Below are 25734 nucleotides of genomic sequence, written 5' to 3'. Positions count from 1 at the left end.
CTCCTTAGTGGTATCTCTCTAATACAAGTCACATATTGATACCAGGCTCATCTTTCATATATACACACACTTATGGAGTAACACATGTTAATTATATAAACATTCAGAAATACATATAAGAGGCCGGCCGTCGCCGAGTGGTTAAGTTCCTGCGCTCCGCTTGGGCAGCCGGGGTTTCATGGCTTCAGATCCTGGGCGTCGACATGGCACCGCTCATGAGGCCACGCTGAGGGGGCGTCCCACATGCCACAACTAGAAGGACCACAACTAAAATATACAACTTTGTATTGGGGGGATTTGGGGAAAAAAGCAGAAAAAAAAAAGATTGGCAAGAGTTGTTAGCTCAGGTGCTAGTCTTTAAAAAAATAAATATAAGGTAAATAGGAAATTTTCTATTGCCCAATATATATATGCTATATTTCTAAAAATAGGATTGTTTCCCCACCCTTAGCCTTATGTTATGAATTATTATGAATATCCTTTCATGTCCATACATATAGATCTACAGCATCACGTTTTTACTGTGGGAAAATTTACCATTTTAATTGTTTTTAAGCAGCACTATGTACATTCACATTGTTACGCAACCATGACCGCCATCTAGCCTGAACTACTTCATCTTCTCAAATTGAAACTCTACCCATTGTACGGCATCAGTTTTAATGGTTGTATGGATATAATATAATTTCTTTCAGAAAGCCCTATTGTTAAACATTTTTTTCCCTACTATACGTATCCTTTATCAACAACAGATCTTGCACAGGTATTCAATTATTTCTGCATGATAAATTCCTAGAAATGAGATCTGCTAGGACCTTTTATACTATGAAGAATTGGTACAGATTAGACAAATTTACACTCACGTATGGGTGTGGGTGTGGGGAAACTTTTAGATCCTGGACACCATCAGCAGGCATTACCATTCTCTTTGCTATTTGCCAATCTGATAGGGAAGTAGCTTCTACTCATTTTAATTTTCATTGTTTGGACTGCCAGCCCAGGCTCTGTTGTTTAACCCACATCGTGTTTATTCTCTTGATTCCGAACTTGGAAATGTGTCCGCGTAGAAGCAGATTACGCCGCCTCTGATTTAAACAAACAGAAAATTATATAACCCGATGCCTGCCTTCCGCCGCTGCAGCCTCTCCCCCGTCAGCTTCCACCAAGGACGAAGGCCGGTGTGACAGGCTAACACCTTCCCGCTCCCTTTTCGGATAGCCCTCCCCGCTGGGGTTTGTCCACGTGACCGCCTGCCCCCCGAACGCGTGAAGCTCGGCCTCCCCGTCTGGGCGGAGCCCCTGCGTTTCCCTCCCGCCACTGGTTCTCAGCCTTCGGAGGCCGCAGCACCACCCGCAGGCCTGGTTAGAGCCCTGACTGCAGCGCCCCACCCCCAGGTCTGGGACGGAGCCGAGAATGTACACGTCTAACAGTTTCCCGGGAGGTGTGCAGCATCAGCTTCTGGTCTCAGGACACCCTTCGGGAACGACCGCTTTGCGACGCCGGGGAGCTCTTTGAAGGATCTAGACCTTACAACTCCTCTCCACAGTATCCAGCACCGGACCGGGCGTCCGCACTAAACCAGTAACAGCGCCACACATCATCGTCCCCACACGCTCGAAGCGAAGAACCAGAAGAGGAGACTGGTCGGGGCACCCGGGCTGGAATCCGGACGCGCTCCAAGCTCGGATCTGCGTTTCGGCATCGGGCCTCCAGGTGCGCGGCGGGAGGCGGACGCCAGGGGGCGGCCTCGAGCTCGCCCTGCGCCGCTCGCTTCCGGCCACGCAGGCGCAGGCGCAGGCCGCCTCCAGCTGGAGCGGGGCGGCCGGGGCGCCGCAGGTGGGGGCGCCCGGGGTGGGCCTGGCCGGGGGGGCGGGGAGGGCAGCGGCCTGGCGGGCGGGGGTCGGGGAGGAGCGGCGCGGCGGAGCATGCCGCGGGTGGGGGCGAGGGGCCGGGACCGGGGCCGGGGCCGGGGCCGGGGCGGCGGGCGCGCCCTGGGTGCGCCCCCGGTGGCGGCCTCGGCCGGCCCTCCCGTCCCCTCCCCTCCCGTCCCGTCCCGGGCCCGCGGGGTCGGTGCCGCCGCCTGGCCGTGCGGTGGAGCCTGCGGCGGTGAGCAGGCGTCCGGGTCGTGGAAGCGATCCGTCCCTGTGCCCCGTGCTGTGTTGGCACAGTGGGATTCTGTCCCTATTTTGTGTTGGGCGACGCTAACCCATTTCTTCTTTGATTGTGTAAAATTTCTGTAAATTGGTAAAAGCGAATTCTGTTCCGTTGCTTTTGTTGGTTTTAAGTTAAGCTCTGAGTGTACAGCCGTGGTTCCCAGTCTTTTCCCGGTTACCAGCTTTTTCCCGTGAATGTCGGGAGTCTTTTGTGTCTGTCTAAACAGTGCCTGACTTCTCCTACCCGCTGGCCCCACAATCGTTATTCCTTAACTGGCAGGGTATTTTTAAGAACGAGTAGCTTTGTGTCTTTTTGCTTATTTCTGGGCAAAGGCAGTCCCTTCAGCCCGCCTCCGGGGCGCGGCCGGGCAGCCCGTCGTGGGGACCCCGCCGTGGGGACCGGGCGCGCCCTGCGCCGCCGCGCCGACCATGGCGGGAGGCGGAGGAGGAATGTGGGGTCGAGGCCGGAAAACTTGGCTCCTGCATGGACGGTTTAGGGCCCTTGGATAAACCATTTCAGCTCGGACTCAAGTCTCTTATTTTGACACGGGAATATTAATTACATCTACTCCATAGAATTGGTGTGAGGTTGGCACCGTGTGAAAATTGCGTTTCTGGACGAGTGTTTTGCTGAGCGAGGGTTCGGAAGTGGCGGTGAGGACTTGGGGACAGTCGAACGGCTGTGAGGCACATACCTGCAGAGTCGACAGGAAATGCATTCACGGCTAATGGGTAACTGGGTAATGTTGGAGATCTAATGTAGATTAGAAAATATGAATTTCTAGAGCCCTACATTTGATGTTTACAGCCTTTGAGTGGAAATGAAGAAAGCGGTATCCTTCCAAAAGAGAAAAAATTATGTAAGCTTCAGACCCTGTAAAAGCTGAATCTTCCCCTGGTGGCAAGGTGGCATCAGTGGAAGGTCAGCGGCAAGGAGGGCTGAGGGCTGGAAGGATCACCCGTGAGGTTTGGGCTGGTGAAGTCAGAGTGCAGGAGGTGGTGGATGACGGGGTCAGAGGACAGGCTCCTGAAGAGATGGAGACCGCACAGCGGGGTGAGAGCAAGGGAGAGAGGAAGCAGCCTAGGTGCCTGAGGCCCTGAAGACGGGAGGCTGAGTGGTCAGGCAGTCAGTGCCTTTTTGCTGAGTCCCTGCCTTATGCCACCCACCACGGATACAGGGGTGCATAAAAAGGGAGACAGTCTTCCCAGAGCTCACACTCGAGGAAGAAGGAACACCGTGGGGCCAGCCTAGTGGCGCAGCGGTTAAGTTTGCGCTTTCTGCTTCTCAGCCGCATGGGGTTCGCTGGTTCGGATCCCAGGTGCGGACATGGCACCACTTGGCAAAAAGCCATGCTGTGGTAGGCGTCCCACGTATAAAGTAGAGGAAGATGGGCATGGATGTTAGCTCAGGGCCAGTCTTCCTCAGCAAAAAGAGGAGGATTGGCAGTAGTTAGCTCAGGGCTAATCTTCCTCAAAAAAAGAAGAAACTGTGCCATGCCTGGGCATCCCAGGGAGGGTCCTTCAAGGACTGAGGAGAGCACAGGGGCTGGCATAGGGTGCAGGCAGGGGTCTGGAGAGGGGGACAGAGGCTGGATCTCAGAGGGCCTTATGGGAGTTTGGACTTTATCCTGAGGGCAGAGGGGGGCTTTTAAATGTTTTTAAGCAAAGAGGTGATCAGATTTGTCCTTGCGAATGATCACTGTGTCTGCCAGAGAAACTCTTCCACATGTACACACAGAGGTGTGTGCAAACTTGTCTCGCTAGTCGTGGTGTAGTTAGATGATCAAAAATGGCAAATTATGGGGCTGGCCTGGTGGTGTAGTGGTTAAGTTTGCTCGATCTGCTTTGGTGGCCTGGGGTTTACAGGTTCAGATCCAGGTGCGAACCCACATACCGAGTGTCAAGCCATGCTGTGGCAGCATCCCACATATAAAATAGAGGAGGTTGGCACAAACGTTAGCTCAGTGACAATCTTCCTCAAGCAAAAAGGGGAAGATTGGCACAGATGTTAGCTCAGGGCCAATCTTCCTCACCAAAAAAAGAAAAGAAAAAATGGCAAACTAGAGTTTCATGAGTGTACTTGGATAAACCTTACAACCAATGTTGAGCTTTGAAAAAAGCAAGTTGCTAAAGGGCATATACAGTACAATACCACTTGTGTAAAGCTTGAAAACAGACATCTATTATGCGTTGTTATTTTGGGCACATACTTATGTGGTGAAGATAAAAAGCCTGTGTGGGAATTACATGCACCAGTGGTTCTCAAACTTTAGCAGCACGGGAATCACCTGGAGGACTTGTTGAGACAGATTCCTGGGCTCCGCCTCACAGTTTCTGATTCTGTGGGTCTGAGTGAGGGTTTGCAATCTGCATTTCTCGAGAGTTGCCGGGTGATGCTGCTCAGCAGGTCCAGGGCCCACTGTTTGAGAACTACTGACGCACCAGCTTGAGGATGGTGATCACTTGGGAGGGAGCAGAATAAGACTGGGAGGGGTCCAAAGGGCCTTCAGCTCTATATGTAATGTTTTACTTCTCTCAAAAAGATCTTAAGAAAATCTGATGCAGTGTTACTTGACGAAGCTGGATGAATGCTCAGGATCTTATTTTGTAATTTTCCTTGTGCTTGAAACATTTCAGGAAAGGAAAAAAGATCCTCTTTGCTATGTGGAGAATGGACTGGCGAAGAGAAAGAAGTGGGAGACCATGGGGGAAACTATTGCAGAAGCCCAGGTAGGAGATGCTGGTGGCGTGGACCAGGGTGGGGGCACCGGGAAGGGGAGGCGGGAGCAGACTGGAGAGACATCTGGGGGATGGAATCGCGGTAGACGGTGACTGATTGGTTTAGAGGTTAGAGGAGGGGGGAATCAAGTCACCTGTTCTGTGCCTTGAGCAAGTGGGTGTGCTGTGTGCCTGTCACAGAGAGGGAGCCCTGGAGAAGGGGCATGCTGGGGGCAGGAGAGAGACGTCCCCGATCTCGAGGAGCCAGCTGGGTGAAGTGTAGGAGAAAGATCTGGGCCACGGTGGAGACTTGGAAATCAGCAGCGTTTACCTGGGCACCCATGTGAGTGGGGATGCGATCACATGGGATACTTAGGATGGGTAGATGGCCTGTGACAGGCCTGCAGGAGTATCACCACCTACGCAGGCCTTGGCCAGCTGCTACCCCCCACCCATTTTTGTATGGCCTGCAGGCTAAGAATGCTTTTCACCTTTTTAAAAGTTGGCGGGGAAATCAAAAGACAGACGGTCTTTTGTGACACATGAAAACTATATGAAATTCAGATTTAGTGTCCATAAATAAAGATTTCCTAGAACACAGCCGTGGTCATTGGTTTACATAGTGTGAGGCTCCCTTTGCTCTCTGGCGTCAGTTGAATAACTGTGACAGAGACAGTAGACAGTATGTGGCCTCTCACCGCTTTGCACTGCTGCTCAGTGCACCACAAGCCACAGTGATGTGGCCCCCACTCAATTTTAGCCTCTGGCCCCTAAACCTGAATATTTACTGTCTGGCCTTGTATAGAAAAAAGTTTGCTAGTCCCCGACTTGAGGTCTAAGTTGAGGCACACTTGGTCACTTTGAGTGTTGTAGAAGAGAAGGCGGCTGTTTCATTCATTTAAGAGCATGTTCTAAGGATTGGGTACTAGTGGAAAAGCTCCTGAGACCGTGCGTGAGGCTGAGTGGTACAAGTCGTTATATTTTCAGTTAAAGTCCCTGAAGATGATGGGAGGGAATGGGCTGGAGAGAAAGATGCAGGCCTGGAATCTTGATGAGAAAGGTGAGCAGGCAGCCATCAGGTTGACGGGTATGGCTGGAAAGACCACGGCGGTGGGCTGAGCAGGTGGCCTCGTTTCTAGGAGAGGGGCATGTTGAGTGAAGCTGGAGCTGGTTTGCTGAGCACCTCTTGATGGGTGATAAGCAAAGTGGCGTTTCCTGTTGTTAATTAGGAAAAGCTGTACTGAATGCTCTTCTGCAGAAGAGTCCATTACTTCTAGAATTTCCTGCATAGAGGAAGCAGGCTTGCCGTGCTGACCCTTCACCTGCGGCCTCACTGGCCGGGCTAACGGGAAGCATAGACTTGTCACTTACAGAGATTGTGAACACAGTGAGTAGAGAATTTGGGGGGAAAGAGCAGACATTGAGTTTGGGAAGTATTTTTATCTTTTTAAGTTGAGATATAACTTACATACCATAAAATTTGCTGTTTTAAAGTGTACAATTCAGTGATTTTTAGTATATTCCCAAGGTTGTGCCACCATCACCACTGTCTAATTCCAGAACATTTTCATTCCAAAAGAAATCCTCTAGCCACTAGCAGCCACTCCCCATTGCCCCTTTCACCTGGCCCATGGCAACCACTAATCTATTTTGTCTCTATGGATTTGCCTGTCTGGACATTTCATATAAATAGAATTATATGATTTGTGGCTTTTGTGTCTGGCCTGTTTCGTTGAGCATCATGTTTTCAAGGTCCATCTGTGTTGCTGCAGGTATTAGTGCCTTACTCCTTTTTATGGCTGAGGAATATTCCATTGTATGGATGTATCATGTTTTATTTATCCATTTGTCACTTGATGGACGTTTGGGGTATTTCCAGCTTTTGGCTGTTGTGAAAAACACTGCTGTGGACATTCGTGTGCAAGTGTCTGTATGAAGGTATGTTTTCAGTTCTCTTGGGTATACACCGAGCAGTGGAATTGCTAGGTCCTATGGTGACTCGATGTTTAACCCTCTGAGAAGCTTCCAGACTGTTTTCTACAGTGGCTGCATCATTTTACATTGCCACCAACAGTGCGTGAGGGTCCCAGTTTCTCCACACCCCCATCAACACTTGTTGTGATCTGACTCTGATTCCAGCCGTCCGAGTGGACGGGAGGTGCCATCTCGGTGAGGTTTGGATTTGCGTATCCCTGACGACTAAGGGTGTTGAGCATCTTTTCACATGCCTATCGGCCATGTGTATATCTTGTTTGAATCTTGTCTGAATATATCTATTCAAGTCCTTTGCCCATTTTTGAATTGAGTTATTTGTTTTTTTATTGTTGAGGTGAAATATCATTTCTGAGTTGTCCATCAGACATCCAGACAGAGGTGTGAGGGAGGCAGGTCCAGCGTGCTGGCGAGGCCGGGCTGGAGCGTTGCATCTGGGGGCTGCTGCAGGTGGAGGTGGAGAGTCGTGGGTCTGGAGAGTCACCGTGGAGTCTGAGCCCTGGGCACTCCCGCGTTTAGGCCCAAGACTCGAGGAGCTGCCAGGTGCAGCTTCCTGGGTCCAGGGGAAGACAGCATTTCGAGGAGAGAGTGATGAGCCAAATGCTGCTGAGACGTCAGGCCGGGCCGCGGACTGACTGCTGTTTAGCGTTTAGTGACAGGGTCAGTGGGGGGAGTAGCAGTGAGTTTGAGAGAAATGAGTTGCAGAGAGAGCTGGAGAGTGAGTATCCTTACCCTTCTGAGGAGTTTGCTGAAGAGGGAAGAGAGAACCAGGGCAGTAAGTGGAGGGAAGGTGGGGTGAGGAGAGGGTGTTGGAGTGATGGAGGAGTCAGGGCGTGACTCAGGAGCCGAAGGAGGGACTGCGCGGCGGCGACCCGAGCAGGCAGGAGGAAGCAGGCTGCGCACAGGCCCAGAGCCAGGGCTGGAGGCCGTGCTCTGATGGCTTCTGTTCTTGGGAAAATAGGAGACAAGGCCATCAGCTGAGGGTGGGGGAGGAGGTGACACAAGTTTGAAGAGAGGGGCCGTGGGGCGAGCCTGGCAGGTTTGCTGAGCTGTTGCAGAGAGCGAGACAGCACAGCATCGCACCTGGGGTCTCAGGCAGAGGAAAGAGCCTCTCACAGAATTGGGGACCAGGTGGGGTTTAGGCCAAAGCTGAACAAAGCGGGGTTTGCTATGGGCTCAAAGCCAAGCAGGGCTGCCTGTAAACAGGTTAGGATCAGTCTGACTGCAAAGCGGACCCCAGGGTCGGTTTCCTGGGACACTGCAAGGTCCACATAGATGTGCAGTGTCGTTTCCGGAAACTGCTGGTCTGCAGCTCTGGCCCGGGCTGGACGAGAGGCGCCTGCTCTGTGCCAGAGCGACTCAGCTCCTCCGCGCAGGAGCGGGACGCTCCCTTCTCCTCACCAGGCCTCGAGCCGGAGCCTTCCTGCTCATCCGGGATTTTCGAGAACAGAGTTTCTCAGTGAGTGTGAAAGCAGTCGTCCTTCACAGAAGAGGGTTGTTGGGCACTAGTGGCAGCGGTCCTTAGGAGAAATGCCGTTTCCTGGTGACTGGCGGCCGGCTCCATCAGGGTCTGTTGCCCCAGCTCAAGGGGAAGCAGGTGGACTTGGCTTCCTCCAGAAGCGGGAAGGAAAGAGCTGTCTAGTCCTGATTTTGTTCCTGGCTGGCCCTGGCTCCCGGTCTCATGCTCAGAGAGGTTTCTGGGACTGCTCCGCTCAGGGAGTTTTCTCCCTGGTATTCTCTGTCCTTGAACCCTCCTCACAGACATGATGATAAACTTTTGTTTCCTTGTTGATTGTCTGTCTACCCTGCTCGTTTCCCCCTAAGCTCCAGGAGGATAGAACCCCGTCTGTTTTATTTACTCTTTTACCCCCGTGCCTAGAGCAGGGCTGGCACGTAGCAGCTGCTTAGTCTGTGTTGAATGAGTGAGTGGCCGGAAGATGGTGATGGCGGTGGAGGGAGCCAACTGGGGCCAAAGAGAGGCTGTGAGGGGATGAGGGCTCTGAGCCCAGACAGGCTGACAGGGTTCAGCGACAGCGCCCGGGCTGGCTGCAGGAGGCCTTCCCTGCGGCCCCCGGGCTCAAGGCCTGAGGGACACAGGCACTTCCATCTGGGGAGGTGGGCCATTTGGACTGTTGCCATTTGTCTGTGTGCAGAGTTGCAATTTTTATTTAATACCCCTCATTCTTGGTGCTTTGTGGCAGAGCACTTTCAAACCAGTGCCTGGGACCGACTGGAACACTGACTGACCCAGGCGTCTGGCTGGAGACCTGAGCTGGGAGAAGGAAGACGCCCCTGGAAGGGAATGGTTCCTGTCAGAGGCGTCTCAGACACAAGAAGCACAGGGTCAGTTCTGTCACTAGTGTCCCCCATGCACCCCGGTGCTGATGCTCAGCTGGCACACACTAGTGCGGCCAAACCCCCTGTCAGAGTACCGACACACTTCCTCTCTGGTTGCAGCCTGGGTCAGGCACCCACTGTCCAGGGTCCTTCCCCAGCCCTCCCCTCCCCGGCCCTCCACCGTCCGATGACGGTTAGGGCAGCGGTACCTGCCTCCCCGCAGGCCTCCTCCAGCTCCAGTGCTCAAGCCGGAGTGCAGGCGATGGGGAGCGTGCACCTCGTCAGTGGTTGCTTGGTGCGGGGGTCACCTCCACGTCCTCCTCTCTCCGTTCTCACCGCTGTCATTCCAGCTCACGTACTCATCCGCTCTTGTCCTGGATTGTTGGCGGGGCCCCCGACCAGTCTCCCAGCCTCGGTCTCTTCCACCCGAAATGCACCTTGCCCACTGGCTGAAGAGTAGCCTTGGCTTCTTAAAAACATCATGGAGCTTTGGAGTGTCTCCCAGGGAACATCCCCGCTTCTTAGCCAGGTTCAGGAGGCCCTCAGTCCAGCCCGCACCCACCACCCTCGCTCATCTCCTACTGCTCTTCTTTTCCATCTTCCTCCCCGGCCCCACTCGACTAACAAATGCACAGTTTGCTTTCATTGTAGTAACTGTTCATTGAATGTCCGCTCAGTGCAAACTGCTGTGGGAGAGACAAAGACGAAGTCAGACACACACCTCTCCATTCTCATTGAACCTAAAATAGATGAACCCAGGCTGTGGTCAGTAATAAAAAACAATGCTTATGGACACAGGTGAGACTGAACATTTAGGATGAGCCTGGTATTCAGTACCTTCTTTAGTCCTCACGATGACGCTAAAGGGAGCAGGATCTGTGAGCATCAGAGGCGTGAGAGGGTTGGCACCTTCAGTCCTTGTCATCAGAACACCTTAATGGAAATCAGAATGGACTGGTATTACTTCTTGTTTCATTTTATACTCTAGGAAATTACAGAGGATAACAACATGGAAAAGAAGCCCCAGGATGGTAGAAAAGGTCCCCCCCACAGAGAAGTGCCCCCAGTTGTGGGGCTGCTGCTGGCCGTGGCCCTCATGAACGCACTCCTCTACCTCTGCCTTGACCGCTTCTTCATTTCCCCTCGACGGGCCGCCGTGGACCCAGGTCGCTGTCCCTACGGTTACTTCAGAATGGGACAGATGAAAAACTGCTCCCCGTGGCTGTCCTGCGAGGAGCTGAGGACAGAAGTGAGGCAGCTGAGGCGCGTGGGGGAAGGAGCCGTGAAGAGAGTGAGTCCTCGAGCTCCCGCCGCGCCGCCCTGGGAGCGCCCACGGGTGCCCCGGGAGAGCAACTTGGTGTTGTGTGTTAAGAGCCATCGAATGTTTCTCCCCTTGAGCCCAGTAATCTCACGTTTGAGACTTTATCCTAATAGTCCAAAGGAAGGGAAAAAGCTACCTGCCTCAAGGATACTTTGCTTTGCCATATGTAGTGGTAGAAAACTGGAAACAATGACCCAGGGGACCGCTTATTTAGACGATGGTCCAGCCACTTGGTAGAATATTCTGCAGCCATTAAGTGTAGTTAGGAACCCCATGTACCAACGTGAAGCAAATCTTACGGTGATAAGTGAAAAAAGCAAAATACAAAATTGTACAATACACTATTTCCAACTGCAAAATTATGTATTTATGTAGAAAATTATAAGAATGATAGAAACTGTGCTATGGTGGAAGATTATGGGCAATTTTTTTCACTCTTGTTTTTCAAACTCTATGATGGTGGTATATTGATGTTTTAAAGTTTTTTATTTTAAAAAGAGAAACCAGAGGCCAGCCTGGTGGCGCAGTGGTTAAGTTCGCATGTTCTGCTTTCGTGGCCCGGGTTCACCAGTTTGGATCCCAGGTGTGGACCTATGCACCGCTTATCAAGCCATGCTGTGGTGGCGTCCTACATATAAAGTAGAGGAAGATGGGCACGGATGTTAGCTCAGGGCCAGTCTTCCTCAAAAAAGAAAAAGAGAAACCAAAGGGGTGAATTCAGTTCTCAAATTGAAGCTTCAAGAGCCCTTGTCTTGTCAGCAGCCGGTTTATGCTGTGTCTTGGCAGTCGTCGTTTCGTGGTGGCTGAGGCTGCTGATGAAACAGTGACTGGAAGCCAGTTAAGGATGGCTGAACAAAGACAGTTCCTTTGTGAGGATGCGCTGAGTGACTGGGAGAGGCAGGCAGGGGGCAGAAAATGCGTGTGTGGGCCTGCAGCAGGAGAAGGAAGGGAATTTATATAAAGTGAAACCATAAAACAAGGTAACTGACTGATTCATTTGTTGTGGGTGCTAGGGGTGTGGCAGTGAACGAACTAAGGACCCTTGGAGCTTGCTTTCTAGCAGTGGAGTCAGACAATCGAGAAAATAAGAGACAGATGTGTAATAAAATATGTTAGTGATACATGCTGTGAAGACGGAGCGGGGCAAGAAAAGAGTTGTGGGCTTGTTACTCTCGCTGGGCAGAGTGATCCAGAGTGAGCCCTGTGGATATTTGGGGAAAGATGTTCCAGTAAGAAAGATGGGTACCAGCAGGGCCCCCATGACAGAACATGCCTGGTTGTCGGGGGCTGAGGAGGGGGCCAGTGTGACCAGAGGCCAGGATGGGAAGGGCTGACAGCACAGGAGCTTAGAGCAGGGCCGAGGGGTGGCTACGTCGTGCTGGGCCTGGGAGGACTGGGGCCTCATGGGAGCAGTTTCAGGCGAGGGATGAGGTGGTCCGACCTGTGTGGAGAGGGCCGAGGCTTGGCCAGGGTGGAGGGTCAGTTAAGTATTGCAGGTAAGAGACGGTCATGGCTTGACAAGGGTGTCAGCAGTGGATGTAGCGAGAAATCAGTGGGTTCTGGATTTTTTTTTTTTTTTAAAGATTGGCGCCTGAGCTAACAACTGTTGCAAGTCTTCTTTTTTTTTTAATTTCTGCTTTTTCTCCCCAAATCTCCCAAGTACATAGTTGTATATTTCAGTTGTGGGTCCTTCTAGTTGTAGCATGTCGGACGCCGCCTCAGCATGGCCCGATGAGCGGTGCCGTGTCCACGCCCAGGATCCGAACCAGTGAAACCCTGGGCGGCCGCAGCGGAGCGCGAAGACTTCACCACTCGGCCACGGGCCAGCCCCTGGATGTATTTTAAAGGCAGAGCTCATAGGACCTCCCGTAGGGTGGATGTGGGGTGTAAGAGGAGGAGAGGTTGACTACCAGGTTCTTGGCCTGAGCAACAGGGCACAGGGAAGATGGGAAGGCAGAGATTCTGTGTCTGCGTGAGGTGGACACGTTAAGGCTGTTCAGATGTCCAGTGGAGACTCAGGCGGCTGGGTGGGTGCACACGTCGAGTGTTCGGGGCGGGGGCAGGGCAGGGATACAGATTTGGGGGTACTGAAAGCACTAGGATGTGGAGAAATCGCCAGGAGCGATGCAGGCAGAGGAGGGGACTTGGAGCCGGCCCTCTGTCGCCTTCCAGGCGGGCACCTCACCTCGCGGGCCTGCCCGCACGTTTCCGTGTCCTCGCGGTTGCTCGGAAAGTGTTTGGAGTTTCTTTTTCAGAATTGCGTTTTACCCTGAAGGATGTGTTTTTGGGTAGTTTCGATGGTGACAAACCGTTGTTTGAGGGCAGATTTGATTTTAGGGAGCTCTACAAAGGATGCCCATCCGAATATGGGGTTTGACACTATGGGTACCAACTCTGAGTCATGGAGTTTGTTAAAGTGAAGGGTGACTAAAAAGGCTGATACACTGATTTTTTCTTTCTTTGACTAAAACCTGCCCTCAGGGCAAAAGTGTTTCGAGCATCGTCAGGAGCCATGTGTGTCTTGCCCCCCTGAAAACCCCAGAACCTGTGCGGGTTCTGGCCCAGGGTAGACTCCTTTCCTCCATGAAGGCACTTACTTGAACTGCCCCTGCATGGAGCACTGTCCCGTTGCTGCCACCACCGCCTCTCCACACGGGTGTCCCTCCTCGCTGACGCTCCAAGCCAGGAGGCATAGGGTTCTCCACAGGAATTTCTGTAACCGAAGTTCTGCACGCCCCACTCTCTGACCTCCTCTCCTCTCTGTCTGCACCCCTGCTTCCAAAATACCTTAGTCTCACGGGACCCCCAGGGTATCAATCCCATGATGTTCTCACTGTCTGATACTCCGCCCTGTCTCCACTCCCCGATTCACCCAGCAGCAGAGATTCCATGGCTCTTGTCCTCATCGTTCTTCTGCAAGGCTCGCAACAAAAACTCCAGGTCAGATGTCGCCCTGGCTTCCTCTCACTTGGTCTTTCCGCAGCCTGTGATCCGGTTGGCTCCTCCCCTGTCCTTGCACCCCTGAGCCGCAGGGCACCTCCTCCTTCACTGGTCGTTCCTAATTCCTCTCCTTTGCTGCTTCTGTTCCCTCTCTTGCCTCCAAATCAGTGGTTCTCAGCCAGAGGTGATTTGCTCCTGGGGGGACATTAGCAATGAAGGGAGATGCAATTGTGGTTGTCACAACAGTGGAGGGAAGAGGTGATACTGGCATCCAGTTTGTAGAGGCCAGGGATGCTGCTAAAAACATCCTACAGTGCACAGGATGGCGCTCACCCTCAACAGGAAATCTTCGGGCCCAAAATGTCAATAGGGTTGAGGATGAGAAAGCTTCTTCCTCGTGATTCTTTCCTGGATCCTCCTCTTGTCTTCTTTAGGTGATGTAATCTAGCTCCATTGCTCTTTATATGCTGACGACTCCCAAATTTGTCTCTCCAGCCTGCCCCTCTATCCGGAGCCACAGGTCTGTGTATCCACCTGTTTATTTGATATCTCTGCCCAGGGGTGTCTGGAGCATCCATGTCCTCCTGATAATTTCCCCCTCTGAAACCTGTTCTTCTCCCAGCCTTCCTTATCTCAGGAAGTGCCATCACTTCTTACCCAGCTGCTGAGCCCAAACCTGGGAGTCGTCTAGAGTCCTCTCACCCCCTCCACCTTAACTAAGCCAGGAGCAAGTTCCGTCAGTTCAAAACGTCATTCAAAACGTATCAGACAGGTTCCATGATCTCTCTGACCCCTGACGCACTGCAGCGAGTCACCATCAGCTCTTCCTTGGAACGGGTCTCCCCACTTCTACTTCCGCCCTGCCCCACCACCAGGCAGTCGGCCCCTCAGCACAGTTCAGATGTTGCTGCTCTTCCTCTAAAACCCCTCTGGTGGCCTCCCATTGTCCTTAGGAAAAAAGGCCACACCTCTTACTGAGACCTGCCACACCCTCCCTGATCTGGATGGGCGCCTCCGCCTCCCTCCGCCCCACTCCGCCCCCCTCACCTCCTCCACTCCCCGGGGGCCCCACCCCCGCCACTCCCCAGAGGGCCCCGCCCACACCCCACCCCCGCCTCCTCCACACCCCAGCGGCCCCGCCCTCATGGGCCAACCCTGTCTTTTCATTTGTTTCTTCATCAAGAGCAAGGTCTTTCTCACCTCGGGGCCTTGGCTGTTGCCTTCCTCTGCTCGACAGCTGTCTTCCTCCATCTCTGGTGTGGCGGTGGCCAGCTCCTGGTCGTCCAGGCCTTAGCTCAGATAGCCCTTCTCCAAGAGGGTTTTTTTGTCGCCTCTGTCTGAGCCCCACCGTCGGGAGCTCTCCTCTGCCATCTGCTTTGTTGTCTCTCTTAAGATTTTATTTTTCCTTTTTCTCCACAAAGGCCCCCCCCTTCATAGTTGTGGTGATTTTTGCTTTTCTTTTAGTTGTGGGGTGTGGGACGCCGCCTCAGCGTGGCCTGATGAGCAGTGCCATGTCGGCGCCCAGGATCCAAACCGGAGAAACCCTGGGCTGCAGAGGCTGAGCGCCCGAACTCAACCACCTGGCCACAGGGCCGGCCCCTGTTGTCTCTGTTGTAACTGAGTCCTCTGAGGGCATAAAGGGTGTGTCCTCAGCGTCCAGCCTGGTGCCTGGTTCAAAGAACACATTTTAAGGGCCAGAACACAAAGGCTCATGAGCTGAATCCACATAAAATAAAATGTTGGCTTTTGTCAATGCAAATAACCACTCACCGTTCCATAGACAGGAGGGGTAAGGCGAATTTTCCTTGAGCCATGCTGAGGACTGTACCCTGGGAAGGCAGTCTCCACAAAGGAGGAAGTGTTCTGGAGAAGCATGGTTTTCAGTACAGTTTATACCTTTTTAGAACAAAGAGCGTACATCACACACGCCCAAGATACATAATCCTCAAAGTTCTGAAGAGATGCTCAGTTACGGGTCAGCGGGTCAGCACGGCCCTGCTGCTGGGAAAGGGAGCCTGTCTTCGGGAACACTGGTGCTGGCACATAGGGAAGGAAGTATTCATCCTTATCTTCACGCCGCGGTCTTTTCCTTTGGACTAAGGTTTAATGCATCCTTATCTTAATGGTTGAAGCAGATGCACAATGTATGGGTGACAGGCTGGAAGTCAGGCTGCCTTAGTTCAGGCTGAGTCGGGTTTAAACCAGAATAGCTACCCTGCCGTCACCTCAAGATGTGAAAATGTCACTGAGCTTTGATGGTTTCATCTGCATACAGTCGCTCTGCTACCCGCTGCTTTCCCCAGACTGTATTTTTGATTTGCGTTTGGAATTGGGGCAAGTGACCTCTGCCTGGAGCTGTGTGCAGCCTTGCCTCTGAATGAGATAACTGGTTTGTGGCGGGCAGGTTGACACACTGCTTTTTCTTTCTTTTTTTTTAATTATAAAAGCAGTACATTCAACTCAAATAGTCACAAGGAGGCAAAGTACCAAGCAGAAGTTGCCCTCTCCTACCTCTTGCTCCCCCTGTCCCCAGTCTTATTCCCTGGGGATAACAATTGGGATTCATCCCTTTTAGATTTTTAAGCCCAAGATTGCATTAAAAGAACCAGATAGATGCCTTGCCGGCCATCTCAAGACAGCAATACCCACGTCTCCTGGGGCTGCCCATGTTCGGAAATGTAGATTTGGGGTAACAGTACTAGTGAGGAAGAAGAAAGATTGTGTAGAGACAATTCTTCCAGAAGGTAGCAGACCCAGCCCCTTTGCTGGGGGCAGCCAGAGCCTGATTCAGGTCACACTGTGTTTTGACCTGGGTTGAGCAGAAGGCTGTGTGGCCTCATGTATCATCTGTGTGCCCAGCTCGTGAGGATGCCTTTAGTGGTCTCAAATCACTGTTAGAGTTTTTACAGTTGTGTGCTTTTTCCTTTAAAATTACAGTATGGTACATTAAAGAGCCATAAAATTTGGGTTGGGTGCTGTCAGAAGAGTAGGTCTGATTCTTTCTCTTATGTTACCCTGGAGCCCTCTGGTTTTGTGTAACCTTTAACAGGATTTTATGTGGTCTGTTTTTAATGCTTAGGGCTGTCTGGAGAACAGATGTTACATGAATTGTATATTTAAAAGTATGCAGTCACAGTGTCCACTTTGCAGGCTCCACCTCCTCATCCCTCTTAACCTTGGGCCTTTCTTCTCCTACACTTGCTCCTTGGGTGGCCACATCCAGTCTCAAGCGTTTATCTGCAGCTGAGACCTCTCCCTTGAACTCTCTAGACTTTTCTATCCAACTGCCTGTCTTCCTCTCCACTGGGATGTCTGGAAGCCTTCTCAAGCCCAGTGTGTCCCAGATCGTCCCCCGCAGCCTGCTCTTCCTTCATTCTTCCCCGTTGCAGTTAATGAAAACTCCGTCAGTCCACATGCTCACACCACCAACCTGGGAGACATCGTTGGCCTCTAGCTCACATCCACGTTCCATCCATCAGCAAGTTATAGTCTCTCCACTGAGAAGAGATCCGGAATTTGACCCCTCCTAAGACTTCTACCCGAATCCCCTCCCCTCACCCAGGCCACGATCATCTTGCACCTAGATTATTTCAGCAGCCTCTGAAGTGGTCTGTCTGCTTCCACGCCTGCCCCACTCCTGCCCCCTTTAGTCTGTTCTCAACACAGCAGCCAGAATGCTGCTATTAAATTGTAAGTCAAATAGCGTCCCTCCTCTTCCCGGAACCCTCCAGTGGCGCTCTGTCTCACTCTGAGTAAAGGCCGGTGCTTTCAGCAACTGAAAGGCCTTACGAGGTCTGCACACTCTCGCCAGCATCTGTGCCATTCCCTTTGCTCAGCCCTCCAGCCACCCTGGCCTTGCTGACCTGGCAGCCTGGAGATGTGCTCCCGCCCCAGGGCCTTTGCCCTTGCTGTTCTTTCTGCCCGGGATGTAGTTCCTCAGATAGCATACGGCTCATTCCTCTGCATCCTTCAGCTTCTCGCTCAAATGTCCCCCCAGTGAGAGCTCCTCCAACACTGTGAAAATTGTAAGCCCTTCCCTGACTCATTTCTCCCAAGGCACGTTCCGCCTCCCAGTACACTTTATACATTCCCTGTTTATTTTCTTTATTGTCTGTCTCCTGCATCAGAGTGTAAATTACAGAGAGGCAGAGATTTATTTGTTTTTTTATTGACATAAATACTTGTTAAATGAATGAAGACAGATTTGACTACATAATAGGTAAATTCTCTGTACTACAAAAGACCACATAAACTAAATAATTACTTTCTAAAATTTGTCCTTACATTTACAATAAAGGATCACATGGGTAATATAGAAAGAGCTCCTAGAAATTAATAAGGACAAAGCAAACAACCCCATGGAAAATTGGGAAAAGGACATTGAACAGGCTTTCTTCAGAAGACAGACAGAAATGCCAGTGAAGATGAAAGGTGCTGAGTCTCATTAGTAATCAGGGAAATAGAAATTGGAACGGTAAAATAGTTTTCATCTATTAGATTGACACAAATTACAAGGATTCCTGACACCGAGTGTGATTAAGGCTATAGAACATCAGATTGCTACACGACTGGTGAAAGTACTTGTTGGCACAGATTTGGAGGGTCCTGATGGCTGTGTATTTTCTTCATTCAGCAATCTGTCTACCTACCTAGCTTATAAAAACACTTGCAGATGTGCACAGAGGTGTAGATACAAGGCTATCCATTGTAGCACTGTTGTTAATAATAAAAAAATGGGGAATAATTTGAACCTCCATCAAGTCTTTAAAAATAGATCACATAAGTCATGTTAAAGGTCTATACAAAATTACAGAGCTGTGTGAGAAAAAGAACCTAAGCTATTCTGACAGCATCCATTCTAAATTTTCTAAATTTTTATTAAGTTCTACTTTAGTTTTAAAACAGAAATGATGTAAAACCTTACTGAAAATACACCAGCATAGGTAGTATACCCATACTATGAAGTATTCTGCAGCTTTCGAAAGAGTGACCTAGAGCTGTAGAGACATAGGGGAAAGATTTCTGAGGCATCGGTTAGATGGAGAAACCAGTTGCAATATATTGATGTTTAATCCCACTTTATGTAACAGGCTCCAGTGCTGTTTTCTGTGTCCATTAATTCGTGTAAAAGTGCAGAAAACCACCTGGGAGGCCGCCAACCAGCCAGTTAACGAGTTTCCTTGGGGTTGGGAAGTAAATGCAGGGGGAGGAGATCTGCTCCTTCTGTATCTGAATTTCTACAAAGAAAAATATTCATGATTAACTTTATAATTTAAAAAGGTAATGCTGTTTTCTCTAAATGACAGAGTTTTAGAAAATGTTAAAAAGCAACTAAATTGGAGATTGCTGGGAAACTATTCTTAAGCAAACCCTGACTTGCAAATATTTAACACTGGAGATTTCAGATATTTGTGAGTGATCCCAAAGACTAATAATATTTAATAATAAATAATATTTAATAGTCTTTCATTTATCTGAGGCACAAAAATTAACAATGTAAACGAGGGTTCAGGAGTGAGTCCCGAGGCCTGTGGTTGGGCTTCCCCACCATTTATTGTTGAATAAATGGAGAAATAAGTTGTAGCGGCGTCCCTAGAGTGATCGCTGTGTTTATGAGAAAAATGGGCCTAGAAAACCAAAGTGGTCGGCCAGTGCTGGTGGGGACCATGAAGAGGGGTGTTAGGAAGTGATGGATCTCAACAAAAATAAGGGTTTGGTATTAGAGTCCAATGTCAAACTCAATGCTGATGCAGATCTGTAGAGAGAATATGCTCCCTATAAAAATTTATATATATATATATATATATATTCATGAAACTTTTAGTGAATGTAGCAGCCAGAGCAAAATGGCTTTTTAACAGAAATTATGATCCATAGTAAAATTTCTCAAATTTGATTTTTTGAGAAGATCTTGAAAGATTTCTCTCTTGAATATTAAGGGTCAACTGTAGTTAGCTGAGTTTTTCTATTAATGAACCTCCCTTCTCAGATCCAAAAAAAATCTTCAAAGTCCTCTAGCCTACTGCCATTTGGTATAATTTTTGAGTTCTTTTAAAAAATGTTTTATCAGAATGGCTATAATTAATAAGACAAGAAATAAGTATTGGAGAGGATGTGGAGAAAAGGGAACTCTCATACGCTGCTGGTGGGAGTGCAAACTGGTGCAGCCACTACGGAAAACAGTATGGAGATTCCTCAAAAAATTAAGAATAGAACTACCATACAATCCAGCTATTTCACTGCTGGGTATTTATCCAAAGAACATGAAAACACGAATGCGTAATAATATATACTACTCCTGTGTTCATTGCAGCATTATTCACAATAGCCAAGACTTGGAAGCAAACTAGGTGCCCATCAAGGGACAAATGGATAAAGAAGATGTGGTATATATACACGATGGAATACTACTCAGCCATAAAAAAAAACAATGAAATCTGGCCATTTGTGACAACATGGATGGACCTTGAGGGTATCATGCTAAGAGAAATATCAGAGGGAGAAAGTCAAATACTGTGTGATCTCACTCACAAATAGAAGATAAAAACAACAATAATCACATAGAGACAGAGATTGGATCCGTGGTTACCAGAGGGGAAGCAGGGAGAAAGGAGGGCGAAAGGAGTGATTAGGCACCTGTGTGTGCTGATGGTTGGTAATTGGTCTTTGGGTGGTGAACATGATGCAGTCTACACAGAAATCGAAATATAACACTGTACACCTGACATTTATATAATGTTATGAACCAATGTTACTGCAATAAAAAAAATGTTTTAAAACATAAAAGTAATATACATCTGGAAAAGTCGGAAAATACCAAAGAAATACCGAAAGAAGTAAGAGAAAAAAATAATCCAGAATCTTACTGTATAAAGAGAACTGAAATATTAGCCTGTTTCCTTTGATTTCCATGTAATTTTGTCTTGTTTTATGCAGTTAGAACTGCATATAATTTTATGTCCTTTTTCATTTGTAGTGTTACTTTTGTCTGTGAAAGCTCCCCCAGTATATGCATTTTGCTGACCACATAATACTCTTCTGAGTGGTCCTACCATAACTGAACTACCCCCAGGTTTTGATGGATGGGTAGGTTCCAATTTATGTTTTTATAAGTAATACCTGATTTTTATTCCTAGAGCTTTTTATGTATTTCAGATTATTGCCTTAGATAGATTTTAGCTTTAAATGTTAAAGGCTCTTGATAAATAATGTCCCAAATTGCTTTCAAAAACCATAACCTTTATTTTAACGATGAAGAAGTAGAAGCTGAGAGAGAGCCAGCGCGCTGGGGGCAGAAGCAGCCCAGGGCAGCGACATCCTGACATCTGAGCCTGTCCTCTCTTCTGCAGGCTGCTGCCTCCCTCTGGGGATTTAAGCAGAGCAGCGTTCTTAATGACAGCGCTTCCTGCAGCCCTTTTCCAGCTAGTAAACACTGAGAGGCAGGCAGGGCTGTGCGATTGCTCTGCTGTTAGCTGTGGGCCAGGATGGCTGGGGTTGCCAGGACTGGTGGCATTTCAGCTCCTGCTTTTACAGCTGAAATAACACAAAGGCGCAGGCCGTGTAAAAGTCTTTTCCCTACATAGCACTATTCCTGTTTGTGGTTTACTATGCTGCCTTTTAAAATTAATGAGTAATATTGTTAAATGTGATGGTCTGGCTGGGCTCGACTCCCTATGTAGGATTCTCCAGATCTCGACTGACCACGTCTCCAGGCTTCTCCCTCCCCTCCTCTTTGGTGCTGCAGGATTCTGGAACTGGCAGTCTATCTGCCACTCTGTGCCTTTGCACATGCAGTCCCCTCTTGGGGAACATACTCCCCGTTCTCCACATCCTCTGCAAGCCCCGACCGTCCTTCAGACAGACTCCTGGCAGCCTTCCAACACCCTCCTCAGTCGGCCCTCAGCACCCTGACCTGTCGGTTCCTCCTCCTGCCCTGTGCCTTTCCACATGGACGTGGCGCTTGCCTCACTGAGCGCCGTGGTTTGCTCTTAGGTGGCCTTTGTAACTTGCCTAAGAGCAACTCTCGGCCTCGACGTGTGTCTCATCAAGTCCCGTACCCTCTGCACCACATCCAGCACTTAGAAGATATTTTGCTGAGTTGTTTCCCTGCTCACTAACGCAGGTGAAGGTTCCGGGTTTGATGTTCTCTGTGGCTTTGTTTCAGGTCTTTCTGTCTGAGTGGAAGGAACACAAGGTTGCTCTCTCACGGCTCACCAGCCTGGAGCTGAAAGATGATTTCCTCCACGGGCTGCAGATGCTGAAATCCTTGCAGAGTCAGCATGTTGTCACGCTGCTGGGCTACTGTGAGGAAGACAACACTGTCCTTACGGAATATCACCCCTTAGGGGCCTTGAGCAACATGGAAGAAACACTCAACCTTTCCAAGTACCAAAACGTGAACACGTGGCAGCACAGGCTGCAGCTGGCCATGGACTACGTCAGCATCATCCGCTACCTGCACCACAGCCCCCTGGGCACGCTGGTCATGTGCGACTCCAGTGACCTGCGCAAGACGCTGTCCCAGTATCTGCTGACGCGGAACTTCAGCATCGTGGTGAACGACCTGGACGCCTTGCCCCTGCTCAACCGCAGCTCCGGGGCTTTGGTGAAGTGCGGCCACAGGGAGCTGCACGGCGATTTTGTGGCTCCAGAGCAGCTGTGGCCCTATGGAGAGGACATGCCTTTTCGTGATGATCTTATGCCCTCGTATGATGAGAAGATCGACATCTGGAAGATTCCAGACATCACCAGTTTCCTTTTGGGGCACGTCGAAGGCAGTGATATGGTCCGATTCCATTTGTTTGATATTCATAAGGCATGTAAGAGCCAGGCTCCTGAAGAAAGACCCACTGCTCAGGACGTCCTGGACACCTATCAGAAGGTTTGGAACTTACTCAGAGACACCATGATATCTCAAACGAGAGAAATGCTATGAAACCAGGCCAGCGAGGGAGGGCTGAGCGTGGAGAAACAAATGCAACCGTTGCAGCAATTCCGCTCCGACGGAGTTTGCTGCTGTTTAGTGGTGTGGTTCTCGTTCTGCGTACCCGGGCTCGCGTGAGGGTTCTCCCTCTCCTGGGGGCCTGGCGGAAGTTGCTAAGCAAGAGCAAACCCGCCTTGACTCAAGTCCGGCTTCACTTTCCGAGGCTGGTCTCTCCCAGAGGAAGATGCAGAGAAGCAGGAGTCTCACCAGCATCTGAAGAAGGTAACAAAGACGGCGCTGCAAAGAGGCCTCCCTCCCTAATGACTGAATCTGTAAGCTTGTAAGAAATGTATAGAGAGAAGGTTTGTAAATGGCATTCTATGAAAGAAACATAAAGTAATTCTCCAGAGAGCATTTTTTCCTCATTTTTTTAGATGGTGATCAACAGACGGAGTCCGGAGGATTTGTGCCCTGTTTCACGTGGTGTCGGTGAGCATCTTTACTGTTTCGAACCATTGTTCTGTGAAGCTCCTGTGCCGTCCTCCTTCCAACGAGCTGGAGGAGAACTATGACAGATGCTCTTTGAAATTTTGAATGGATAAGGAATATTGCAAACAGCAAGTGTGAGGGAAATTAATCTAGGTTACTGCCTTGGATGGTGCTTGTGAAAATCCTGTTTACCTTCCAGCTAAGTTTTCTGTGTCCAAAATTAGTTACTGTGAACGTTTTACATCAGTAGTGTCAGTCCTTCAGGTGTCAAGCCCTTCCACCTGAGTTGCATGATTGAATCCTTCAAAAGGCTCTCTCCTTGGTCCCTGTCATCGTCACTGGCAGGGGATGGTGGATCTGGTGCATCTTACTCATCACTAACCAGGTGGTCACAGCCGGTGCTGAGGGGCAAAGACGCTGTGCAGCAGACTCTGCCTCCCCTGCGCTCAGGCGGCGTCAGACTCACTGGGGTCACTGGAGCTGTCCCCACCCCACAGCCTGTGACTCAGGAGGTCTCGGGCAGAGTCTGAGACTCGGCATTTCCGCCTGGCTCCCAGGTGCTGCTGGTGCTGCTGCTCTGGGGACCACATTTTGGGAACCACTGCCGTTAACTGTCAGGAAGGAGCCACAGGCAGAGGATAGGGCGGTGCTGTCAGTATTGTCCACTGTCCTGCTGCCAGTGGGTGACGGGGCCCTGTGGCTGCTCAGAGAGTGCCTGCCCAGAGTCTTCTAACTGTCACTTTTGTTATAAAAACTCCACCACAACCCACTATGCTGGCTGTGATCAAAAGTGTGGACAATAGTAAGTGTTGGCTGGGATGTGGGGAGTTGGAACCCTCCTACACTGCTGCTGGGAATGTAAAATGGTGCGGCTGCTTTGGAAAACAGTCTGGCTGTTCCTCTAAAAGATTAAAAATAGAGTTACCATAACCCAGCACTTCCATTCCCAAGTATTTACCCGAGAGAATTGAAAACATGTCCATAAAAACATTTGTACACAAATGCTCATAGCAACACTATTCATAATAGACAAAAGATGGAAATAAACTGAATGTCCATCAGCTGGTGGATGGATAAAGACAATGTGGTGTATCCACACAATGAGACATTATCCAGCCATAAAAAGGAATGAATTCCTGATACGTGCTCCAACATGAATGAACCGTGCAAACACACTAAGTGATGTGGGAGGAGGTAATCGAGAGGACGTGACCGCCACTTGACCCAAGAACTGGGCATTGGAAACATTCTCACCCCTCCCCGTCCTTGGAATGCGCACTCCCCACCGTTCCCACAGCGGGGGTCATTTCCAGGGTCATGGCCTTGAGAGAGCACTGAGTCTCAAGACCATCTGGATGATCCGGGTCACTGAACCCCATTAAGGCCTCTACATAAACTTTGAAGATTCTGGTGGGCAGTGCGGAGGTCGTCTGTAGCTGCCCAAGACGAGCGTCGTCAGTAAGTTCCCTCACTGATTAAACCTGCCCCCTCCCCATCGAGTGTCTGCCTCTTTCTTCCTTCTCTCTCTGCCCTCCGTGTGTGGGGCCAGTGTGTGAACCAACATGTGACAGAAGCCAATCATGAAAGACCACGTGTTGCTGGCTTCCATTAGTATGAAATGTCCAGAATAGACAAATCCATAGAAATAGAAAGTAGGTTAGTGGTTTCCAGGGGCTGGCAGGGGGTCGGGGGTGAAGGATGGGGAGTGCTTGCTAATGGGTACAGAGTTTCTTTTTGGGGTGATGAAAATGTTCTGAAATTATGTAGTGATTGTATCGTGGTTGCACAACTCTGTGAATATACTAAGTAACACTGAATTGTATAAAAAGAGCAAGTTTTATGATATGTGAATTATATCTCAATAAAGCCGAAAAAACCCAACGTCTGTGACAAGGCCGTGTATCCCTCGTGACTCTGCACTTGACGTGGGCTGTTGTCGTGTGGAGTTGATTTGGGATTATCTGTTCATGTTGTAATTCTTGTTTGAGGGTTTTTCTTAGCTTTTGGACTTTGCACTGGAGCAAAACTAACAGTTTCAAACAGATGTCTTTTTAAATATTGACAGCCAAGCTAAAATAAACAGCATGGTGTGGGGAAGGGACACCGCTAGGATGAGAAGACCTGAGTTAAGTCCCAGCACTGCCTGGATTCTTTGTGCGGCCTCAGACAAAACCATCTCTCGAATGGGAGTCGTGGGAGCCATTCTGGCTCTCGCTCTGCCTCTCCGAGTTCTCTCTGAGGCTTTATAATGCCAGAGCCAGACCCCAGACTGGACTTGCCTGGCAGCGTTCAGTCTTTAGCTTGTGCTCAGATATAATTCAGTGCCAACAGAAGTGCAAAATCACAAGAGGAAGTTACGTTCTAAGTAACACTTAGCTGGGGGTTCATTGCCCCCGTAGCTGCTGCCTCACGTTCGGCAGAGGTGTAGTCAGGAGGAGAGGCAGACAAGGTGAGCCGTTCTCAAAGCGCAGCCAGCGATTCAGTGCTCCCTCCCTGCTTACCTTAGTCCAAGTGTTAAAGAAAAAGTCGCCCCCCGTACGGTTTATAGTGTGCTTTCTCACTGTCTCCTGTGACGCTACAAACACTGCAAGCCTCGGGGCCTCCAGCGATTGATAACGATTCAGTAGACACAGAACACGTGGGTGTCCCCAGAGTGAGGCCCCCGCAGGTGGAGTGAGGTGGAACACTTGTATCACACAGCTCTCCATGGAAAGGTCCTCTGGTGAATCCTCCTCAGTATTGTGTTTTTATTTTTTTATTTTTTGCTAAGGAAGATTAGCCCTGAGCTAATATCTGTTCCAGTCTTCTTCCACTTTATATGCGGGTTGCCGTGACAGCATGGCTGACGACTGGTGAGTAGT

The 25734-nt window shown here is 49.9% G+C and overlaps 1 protein-coding gene and 1 long non-coding RNA gene across 6 annotated transcripts; one reads left to right on the top strand and one right to left on the bottom strand.

Moving 5' to 3' along the window:
* The first annotated feature begins 1230 nt into the window (after nt 1-1230).
* POMK (protein O-mannose kinase) lies at nt 1231-24754 on the top strand. 4 transcript variants are annotated; one of them, XM_070499990.1, is made up of 6 exons: nt 1788-1836; nt 4791-4883; nt 5073-5214; nt 9065-9206; nt 10189-10491; nt 21626-24754. In XM_070499990.1, the coding sequence occupies exons 5-6, from the start codon at nt 10210-10212 to the stop codon at nt 22394-22396; spliced, it is 1053 nt and encodes a 350-aa protein (XP_070356091.1). In that variant the 5' UTR covers nt 1788-1836; nt 4791-4883; nt 5073-5214; nt 9065-9206; nt 10189-10209; the 3' UTR covers nt 22397-24754. The 4 variants fall into 4 exon arrangements, with proteins under 4 accessions (XP_014693300.2, XP_044606933.2, XP_070356091.1 ...); XM_014837814.3 differs by lacking the exons at nt 1788-1836; nt 5073-5214 and adding an exon at nt 1231-1713; XM_044750998.2 differs by lacking the exon at nt 5073-5214 and having other exon boundaries at nt 1400-1836.
* Nucleotides 9752-14797, bottom strand: LOC139042299 (uncharacterized). Of its 2 annotated transcripts, none has more exons than XR_011498863.1 (3): nt 14662-14797; nt 10038-10133; nt 9752-9886 (listed from the first exon to the last, which is right to left on the bottom strand). It is a non-coding gene; the product is annotated as an uncharacterized lncRNA (long non-coding RNA). The 2 variants fall into 2 exon arrangements; XR_011498864.1 differs by having other exon boundaries at nt 9805-9940.
* Nucleotides 24755-25734: the final 980 nt, after the last annotated feature.

This window comes from Equus asinus, chromosome 27 (assembly GCF_041296235.1).
Source record: "Equus asinus isolate D_3611 breed Donkey chromosome 27, EquAss-T2T_v2, whole genome shotgun sequence".
Classification (NCBI taxonomy): Eukaryota; Metazoa; Chordata; class Mammalia; order Perissodactyla; family Equidae; genus Equus; species Equus asinus.
Note: the sequence above shows the minus strand (reverse complement) of the source record. Positions and strands in the feature narration are given on the sequence as shown.

Bases quoted from the DNA above. Each gene is read 5' to 3' on its own strand.
- POMK (XM_014837814.3), top strand. From the start codon at position 10,210: ATGGAAAAGAAGCCCCAGGATGGTAGAAAAGGTCCCCCCCACAGAGAA. The intron at 10,492-21,625 runs GTGAGTCCTCGA...GCTTTGTTTCAG, and splicing joins GGGAAGGAGCCGTGAAGAGA to GTCTTTCTGTCTGAGTGGAA.